This window comes from Tripterygium wilfordii, chromosome 1, assembly GCF_013401445.1.
Source record: "Tripterygium wilfordii isolate XIE 37 chromosome 1, ASM1340144v1, whole genome shotgun sequence".
Lineage (NCBI taxonomy): Eukaryota > Viridiplantae > Streptophyta > Magnoliopsida > Celastrales > Celastraceae > Tripterygium > Tripterygium wilfordii.
The window spans coordinates 5417299-5426697 of record NC_052232.1 but is presented as its reverse complement, the minus strand read 5'-3'; the positions used below and the strand labels follow the sequence as shown (position 1 = coordinate 5426697).

The 9399-nt window shown below is 44.2% G+C and overlaps 2 protein-coding genes across 2 annotated transcripts; both read left to right on the top strand.

The window, feature by feature from the left end:
* The first annotated feature begins 2755 nt into the window (after window positions 1-2755).
* Window positions 2756-4090, top strand: LOC119995848. Its single transcript, XM_038842303.1, has one exon. The coding sequence runs from the start codon at window positions 2756-2758 to the stop codon at window positions 4088-4090; it is 1335 nt and encodes a 444-aa protein (XP_038698231.1).
* LOC120003113 lies at window positions 3936-7541 on the top strand. Its single transcript, XM_038852032.1, has one exon. The coding sequence runs from the start codon at window positions 4136-4138 to the stop codon at window positions 7394-7396; it is 3261 nt and encodes a 1086-aa protein (XP_038707960.1). The 5' UTR covers window positions 3936-4135; the 3' UTR covers window positions 7397-7541.
* Window positions 7542-9399: the final 1858 nt, after the last annotated feature.

Here is a 9399-nt window from a genome sequence, read left to right as displayed (position 1 = left end):
AAAGCCTCTGATGCATTCCAGCAATGTGTTTTTTTTCATTTCTTTCCAATAGAAGTCATTTTGTTCTAGTGGTAGCCTTCGTCCTGTTTTTCCAACTTGGCACGATACAATTTTAAGTCATTTTTTCATAAGACAACTTCAAACCAATAGCCTTGTGTTCATAGCCTGCATACAGTCCGTTTGGTGAAAATGTCATACTTGGTGTAACCCTTTATCAAAATCTTTAGACTGATGGTAAGTCCTGATACACATGAACACACATTTGTTAGTCATCGACATGTTTAACAAAAAGAGATTGGGAGGAATCGTAGTTTGACAACAATTGAGTCCATAGCAGGCAGTAACATTTGATTTGGCATCACAAATTGACATACACCCACCAACTGTTGTACCATACTGGGATATGGTGGCAAAGTTATCACAACCTATAGCTGTGAATCTATTGTGCTCCCTGGAGAACACAAACGGGCTCTTCGAAAGGTCAACGATGCCCGGGAAAGCCAACGATGATGTGTTACGACAATTTGATGATATCACTGGACTCATGACGCGAACTACCATATCTTTTACTGACACTTTCACCAGTTCCATGTTGATGATCTTTATGAAAGGTTTTGCAGGATTAAATGAGGCGTTACATATAACTTCAAATCCCTCGCCCATGGAACAATTGCCTTCGTCTCCAAATCCGATTCCGAATGGATAGGGAATAAGAACATCTCCACATCTCTCTTGGCATCCAGGCATTGCGAGCAATGCTGATGCTGTCCATGTTCTGGTTAGCCATAGTAGCAACATAATTGGAATCACAAAGTGAAGTTGAATCTTCATTATCTTGAGAGGGTATGTGAATCAAATAAAACTATCTAACGACTATTCTGTAGGTGCCAAAAATGGTATGGCCCCGCCTGGTCCCACATCGACAAGATGAGCTGGATTGTCTAGGCCCCCAGGTTAACTATCACAGTTAGGCCCGAGACTAAAAAGCCAATCTTTGGGTCCATATACAATCTTTACATTACTTGCTACGTAATATAAACAGTATTCTGACACCAAAACTGTCATATTCTCTGACACTTATCTACAGGATCTTTATAGCTTTATAGACTGGTCACTTTATTATGATCCTTCCTTAGCATGATGGAACTAGGTGTCAAAGCATCCGCAGGTGTTGGCGACCCAGTACAGTCGCCAGAACATAGTAATGGCGACACCACCTATAAACGCCATTACTCGGACTACATCACTCATAAAGCAGTTCTTGTCAGTCTAATCTACAGCCGATATTTACAGGTGTGACTGGCTCACATCCTTAGGTATGGCTTTCTTTCATATACGTATCTATTCATTAAATACCGCCTACAAAACTTCCATACTATCATCGACACCTGTCTTAACTATGACATATTGTTACTTTACCGCTTACCCTGACACAACCGGGATAGTAGACTTTTTATACACTTCCTTCATACAATTCGGTCCAATGATATAACTGGAATGGATACACAATTCCCGGGGTCGATCCTCATTCTCTATTAAGACCCCCCTCTTTTCATATATAAAGGGGGGGAGAGCGTTCTTCAAAAGGACCCGAGAAAACAGAACAAAAACACTTTCTACCAATTCCAGAAAAGACCTACTCAGACAAAACACCTAAGACTATAGCTGGTCTTCCATCTCCGACAAGTACTAACTTGATCGTCGGAGCCTCCACGACCGGCACCCCCCGAGCCGGTTAAGGAGCTTTCACGGTTTGCCTTGTTGTGAAACTTGCAGGATCCAAGGCTGCAAACGGACCCCACAGAAAGAAAGATTGACCTTTCAACCATTGTAGAAATCGGCTCCTACAATTTGGCGCGCCAGATAGGGGGGCCTTTTGCAAGTATTTGGCCGAAAAGATTTCACAGCAACTTCCCGTTATGGCTGATACCAGTGAGGTCACTAACAACCAGCTGTTGGAACTCATGCAAGCCATGAGAGAAGACATGTCAAAGAACAAACAGCAAACGGATGCGCGGTTAGAATCAATGTCGGTCGATAACGCAGCACTCCGCGAAGAGGTTTCGCAGCTGAGAAGCCAAACCACTTCCCAAGGCCATGATCCCACTTCAGTCCGAATTCCACCTTTTCCTCGCCTTGAGCAAACACCACCTCCTAGAGACCCTTTGCCTTATCCTTTGAGTGCCCAGTTTGTTCCCGGGAGTACCCCCGGGGGATATGATACTTCTACTTCACGGGGTAAGGGACCTGCGACAGAAGAAATTCAGCAAAATGTTAACAGGGATGCCCCTGTAGATTTGACCGGTTCTCCAAGAAGTAGACTCCCACAGCCATCACGTTTTCCTGCTGCACCTTTCGCGGGACCCACTATCGCTTCAGTCGCCCAAGCTGCGATGGCCAAACAGATCATCGAACTACGGGGAGATATAGATAAATTGACTAAAGCACCTCCTGCTTTGGCCAAAATTAATGCCAATTGCTATACGGGATCACCGTTTGTGGACAATATATACCAAACGGATCTGCCGCACAGGTTCAGCGTCCCGAGCATGAAGTTATATAACGGGACTGATGACCCCGAGGATCACGTGGCTCACTACAAGTTAAAGATGGGCGCTATCGCCATACCGTACGGCATGCAAGAGACGTGCATGTGTAAAGGTTTCGGATCGACTCTTACCGGTCCGGCTCTGCGTTGGTACATCAACTTACCCAACGCAGTATTGCTTCTTTCGAGAAGCTAATCGAGACGTTCATGGTGCAATTCTCGAGCAGTCGGAAGATTCATAAGTGCTCTGATGATTTATACCGACTGCCCCAACGAGTGGGAGAATCTCTCCGTGACTTCCTGTCAAGATTCAACACGGAGAAAGTATCTATACCCTATTGTGACCCAGGAACAACTATTCAAGCGCTCCGGAGTTGTTTACTCCCAGATGGGGAGTTTTATGAAGAACTCACAAAATGTGATGTTAGGAGTTATGAAGAAGCTCTGATGAAAGCTACTGTATTTGTTCGCTGGGAGGAGGATGCGAGGAGAAAGCCAGTTAATCCTCCTAAAGAAGAGAAACGAGAGGACAAACGTCCTAGGAAAGATCAATCCACCTTTGGCGAGCCCAGCAGTAACTGGCGCTCCCGCAAATCTGGAGCATCAGATTATGCGAAAAACTGTCCCGAGTACCCTCTTAAGATACACCAAGTCGAGGCTGTACAAGTCTTGAAAAAGATGGGCAGCGAGGTGAAGTGGCCGCCTAAGAAAGAGACCGAAGGATGGAAAGACCCCAAGAAGTGGTGTGACTTTCATCAGGACATTGGCCACACTACTCCTGATTGCAGAGGACTTAGATACGAAGTGGATTACCTGCTGAAAAGAGGTCACCTCAGAGAGTTACTTTCTGAGCGCGGTAGAGCAATCTGGGAAAAGAGGAAAGTTGATGACCCAGAAGCATTGCCCCCGCCGCCACCAATTACTCAAAATTATTGTGTGATTTCTGGGGGATCAGAGATCAGTGGATTGTCCCACACCTCTGCCAAGAAGCACGAGAAGGAAGCAGCAAACCCCGCTGCTAGAATGGCACGTTCCCTTGGAACTTTCACTAATCAGGTGATGGTCTTCGCGGATGATGAAGCTACCCAACTGTTACACCCGCACCATGATGCTTTGGTGCTCACACTTCAGGTTGCAAACATCAACCTGAAGCGAATTTTAATTGACAATGGGAGTTCCGCCAATGTGTTGTTCTTGGCTGCCTACAAAGGAATGGGCCTAGATGAGACCTTGATATTACGGAAGTCAACGGCTCTTATCGGGTTCAATGGTGAGGTGAGCCATTCAGTGGGAGAAGTTGTGTTACCCATCTATGCTCCAGGGTTGAACAAGCAGACTCGGTTTTCCATCGTAGATTCACCCTCTGCTTATAATGCTATTTTAGGACGACCTTGGTTGCACGCGATACGGGCCGTACCTTCCACATATCATCAAGTCCTGCGCTATCCTACCAATAATGGCGTTAGGGAGATTTTGGGAGATCAACACTCTTCTAGGAGTTGTTATAAAACCACCATGAGGAGCAAGGGAGAATCTTCGTAGCAGTTACAGAACCAGACACCCGGTCTGGAGCCAGATGAGCCAGGAATGGAGAAGCTTGACGAAGTGCAGATCCATCCTGACTTTCCAGATCGTAAAGCCCTGATTGGAGCGCAGTTGCCTGCTCATCTACGACAGAGACTGATCCAGTTCTTGTCACAGCATCATGATTGTTTTGCTTGGAGCTACGAAGATATGACTGGGATAGACCCTGATGTTGTGATGCATCAGCTCCAGGTTAATCCTGAGTATCCTCCTGTCAAGCAGAAGCGGAGGAAGTTTGCTCCTGAACGAAATTTAGTGATTAATGAAGAAGTTCAGAAGCTGCTAGATAATGGGTCTGTAGTGGAGGTACAGTACCCTGATTGGTTAGCCAACGTTGTGGTTGTAAAGAAAAAGAATGGCAAGTGGAGAGTCTGTATTGATTTTACAGATTTGAATAAAGCTTGCCCAAAAGATCCCTTTCCACTGCCGCACATAGACATGATGGTTGATGCAACAGCTGGTCATGAGTTGTTGAGCTTTATGGATGCTTTTTCGGGGTATAATCAGATTTTAATGCATCCGGGAGATCAGGAGAAAACAGCTTTCATTACCGATAGAGGAATTTATTGCTATAAGGTGATGCCCTTCGGGTTGAAGAATGCCGGAGCCACATACCAGCGATTAGTGAATAAGATGTTCTCGAAGTATTTAGGGGACACCATGGAAGTGTATATTGACGATATGCTGGTAAAATCCTTAGCTGCCGATCAACATCTCGAGCACCTTCAGCAAGCTTTTGATTTGCTGATTAAGTATAATATGAAGTTGAATCCTGCCAAGTGTTCCTTTGGAGTGGCATCTGGGAAATTTCTTGGGTATATGGTCACGAAGCGAGGAATTGAGGCTAATCCCGATCAGATTCGATCCATACTTAACATTCCCTCTCCGACTTGTGTCAAGGATATTCAGAGGCTCAACGGGAGAGTGGCGGCCCTTAGTCGTTTTATTTCCAGATCATCCGACAAGTGTTGTCATTTTTTCTCCACCTTAAGAAAGTCTGTTAACTACAAGTGGACGCCTGAGTGTGAAGACGCTTTAAACCAGTTAAAAGCCTACCTTACCTCCCTTCCACTACTGTCCAAGCCCAGCACTGGGGAGCAGCTGTACATGTATTTGGCTGTCTCTGAGGTAGCTGTAAGCGCGGTTTTGGTCAGAGAAGAAAATAAGAAGCAGTTGCCAGTATACTATGTGAGTAAGAGTCTGCTAGATGCGGAAACCCGGTATAGTTTACTGGAAAAGCTAGCTTTAGCTTTGGTGGTTGCCGCCAGAAAACTGAGGCCGTACTTTCAATGCCACTCGGTTGCTGTGGTGACAAATTTCCCGTTGAGGAGCATACTCCATAGACCCGAGTTGTCGGGAAGGATAATCAAGTGGGCGGTGGAGCTTAGTGAATACGATATTACATATCAACCGAGAACCGCAATCAAGTCACAAGCCCTGGCTGATTTCGTTGCTGACTTTGCTCCGTCAACACAGCTAGAGGCAGATAAAGAGTTGCTTTGCATGGTAGATCAAGCCCCAAAGGTATGGACCTTGTACGTTGATGGATCTAGTAACGTCAGAGGCAGTGGTCTGGGAATTGTACTGATCTCTCCAGAAGGGAGTATAATTCAACGGGCAGTCCGATGCGGTTTCCACGCAACCAATAACGAAGCAGAGTATGAAGCCTTAGTTATTGGTCTAAAGCTGGCCAAAGAACTGGGAGTCACAAGTTTGAAGGTTTACTCAGATTCGCAATTGATAGTAAATCAGTTTATTGGTTCTTATCAGGCCAAAGATCCGAAGATGACTTGTTATCTGGAGCTAGTAAAGGAACTGCAACTGGCGTTCGTGGAGTTCTCCGTGACTCAGGTTCCACGAGCAGAGAATTCGTATGCGGATGCACTGGCCCATCTCGGGTCGTCAATCCAATCTAACCAGGAGCAGACGATTCCTCTGGTACACCTGAAGTGGCCGTCAATTAGCAATCAGAAAGAAGTAGAGAAGCAGAATGATTGTGAGATTCTTCCTGTTAGTTCAGACCAGACATGGATGACACCGTTTGTTCAATACTTGGTTGATGGTGTTCTGCCAGCAGAGAAGAATGAGTCTAGACGTTTGGTCGCTAAAGCTGCGCGGTATGCAGTACATGATGGGCAGCTATATAGAAGATCTTATTCAGGTCCTTTGTTGCGATGTGTAAATTCAGAACAAGCCCAGTATGTGTTGGCAGAATTGCATGAAGGAGAGTGTGGTAATCATTCTGGAGGAAGGAGTTTAACTCATCGAGCACTGACTACGGGGTATTATTGGCCGACTATGAGATCAGACGCAATTGACTATGTAAGGAGGTGCGATAAATGCCAGAGATTTGCTCAGATTCCACGCATGCCACCAGAAAAACTTACTCCTATCGTGGCACCTTGGCCCTTCATGAAATGGGGGATGGATATAGTTGGTCCTTTGCCCAAGGCATCCGGGCAACGGCAGTACTTTCTGGCCATGACTGATTATTTCACCAAATGGATTGAGGCTGAGTCTTACTCACTGATCAAAGACCTGGATGTGAAGAAGTTCGTCTGGAAGAATATTATATGCAGGTTTGGAGTGCCTAAAGAGATCGTGACGGATAACGGCCCACAGTTTGCAAGTCATAAGTTTCAGGAGTTCTGTGCGAATTGGGGAATCAAGGTAGATTTTGCGACGCCAAGGCATCCCCAATGTAATGGCCAAGCTGAAGCTTCCAATAAAACTTTGATCAGAACCCTGGAGAAGCGTCTGGAGAAAGCTAAAGGTGCTTGGGCTGATGAATTACCTGGAGTGTTGTGGTCTTACAGGACAACTTCACGAACGCCTACGGGGGAAACTCCTTTCTCTCTTGCATTTGGCTCTGAGGCCGTCATACCAGTTGAAGCTGGACTCCCATCTGCTAGGTTTCAGTGGGCTAATGAACAAAGGAAATGGCAGGAGTTGAATGATCAGCTGGATACTATTGATGAACTAAGAGATCAGGCGTTCACGAGAACAGCTGCATACCATGATAAAGTCTCAAAGTACTTCAACCAAAATGTTCGAACTCGAGCATTCCGAGAGGGAGATTATGTGCTCAGGAGAGTCTTTGAGAATACCAGAGAGCTAAACGCTGGGAAGCTGGGTCCGAACTGGGAAGGCCCATATTTGATCGACAGGGTACTAGGAAACGGCGCCTACAGACTACACAGGGAAAATGGAGAAGCGATCTTGCATCCTTGGAACGCCGTTCATCTAAAGTTGTACCATTTCTAAACACGCATGATTTTTTGTCTTTATATTGCTATAATTGTAGTTTAAATATTTCTTTTAGTATCTTTATATATTTAAATATCTATAGTTCATTATATGTGTTATTATATGAACTAATTTAAGCTTCGGAGTGTCGATGGGAGTCCCATCGACTACCTTTGATTGTTCTTTTGAGCGCAGGGATTGTAAAGCCCGAAAAAATAATGGACAGTCGTTTGTTTGGATGCCACAGCATGGGAACGCCATCGTACCAGATAAGTTTTCATGCTTTCACAAGTTTTGCTGTTTTGACGAGTTTTATTACTTCAGCTTTGCAACGTATTATATTTGCAAAATATTTGAGGCATTAGAGAAAGAAATACTGATTTTATATAAAAAAAAAAAAGAAAAAAAAAAACATACATATAAAACATATGGTCTTTACGACCAAATGTTTAAGCTTTCGTTCATTTTATTTCTCGCTTCCTTAATCAAAACAGAAAGATTAAGGAGCGAGTCTTGGAGCTTAGCTATGTTCTGCTCCATAGCTTGCGATTCCGCAAGCTCTTCCAGTCGGAGCATGGCACAGCCAACGGTTTGCAGAGCTTTGGTAAGATCTGTGATCTGCTCCTCTTGGTCCTCCATGTCTTTTCTCATTTCTTTCATATCCTTCTCCATCTCGTTCATCGCCTCCTTTAGGTCGACGACGTACTGTGCAGGGTTTCGGCAATCAGGAGGAAGGAACGAACTTACGTCCCTATTGTCGTCAGAGTCAGATGGAGAGTTTACAGAGCTCTGAGAAGCAGCCATTTTTTGTAAAGACTGGGCGTAGTTATCTGGTCTGTAGGATAATTCCATTGCCAAAAGAGAATTAGCCTTTATATAGTTGCGAACCTTACCTTTTCATCTTCTCGAGAACACCCGAAATTAATTCTGCAATTAATTCTTTGTGGTAACCCAAGAGTCCAGATAAACTTTGCAACCGCAAAAATCTACACGAGCATTTAAGACAGGAAAAGAAGTCTAAACGTATTGAAAATTCTAAAATCTCTAAACATAAGAGGTGCTTAGAACTGTATTTGTTATAGTCAAAAAGGTATTAAATGACCGCCTCGATTATCCCAATCAGCGCATGTCATTAAACGCATTTATCACTGGGGGACAAAGGTTCATTCAGTATTAAAAATGTAGAAACATTGACTACGTATAATTACCGACGCCAAGACGTAACGTCGCCAAAGCAGCACCGAGACTTTTTGCGTTTCCTGACCAGAACAATGATACAAGGCACGGCTGATCAGACTCACCGTCAGTACTAGGCAACCCATATGAGCTTAGCCGGAACTGACAGTGTAGCCTGATCATCGGTACCAATATCACCAGATTCTCTTACCAACTCATCTTTAACCTTTACTCATCGAGTTGTTCTATCCTCCTTATATAGAACGCAATATTCTAACGGATTGAATCCTCTATCAAGTCCACCAATGGTGTTCTGAGACACGTGTTGATTTTTGTAAATTTTTGCCTGCCACTTGGCATATCTATTCAGTTCTTGGAGTTTGTTCAGTGAAGATTTTGTTACTCTGTTCGGAGATTCACCCTGCCATATTCTCTCCATATGGAAATAATTGAGGCAACGCGTCCCACCTTGTTAGTTTTAGTTTCATTACACGTCATTATCCGTAGTTTCAATTGGACTTTTAGAGTTACGTTCTAACAGTCCAACTTAAACTGGGGGACAGAGTAAGGCTATTGACTCTAGATTGCTACCAGAGTAAGGTTATTTATTGTAGATTGCTATGATAGGATATTTAAACTAAAAGGAAATTGGAAATACTAAATTATTCCAACAATTATTGCAAATAACAAAAATTCAAAACCAAACAAGTTCAAATAGTTTCTGTTGTCACTTCAATCTCAAATGGCCTCCGAGGTAATGGGAGGATCCGCACGCGCGATATCCTCATTTGCATTTTCAGGCTCAGAAGTTGAAGCTTCAATCCTAGGAGTCGGAAGTACTTCAG

What these genes read in the sequence shown, in the direction of transcription:
- LOC119995848 (XM_038842303.1), top strand. Translation starts at nt 2,756, where the DNA reads ATGGTGCAATTCTCGAGCAGTCGGAAGATTCATAAGTGCTCTGATGAT.
- LOC120003113 (XM_038852032.1), top strand. Translation starts at nt 4,136, where the DNA reads ATGGAGAAGCTTGACGAAGTGCAGATCCATCCTGACTTTCCAGATCGT.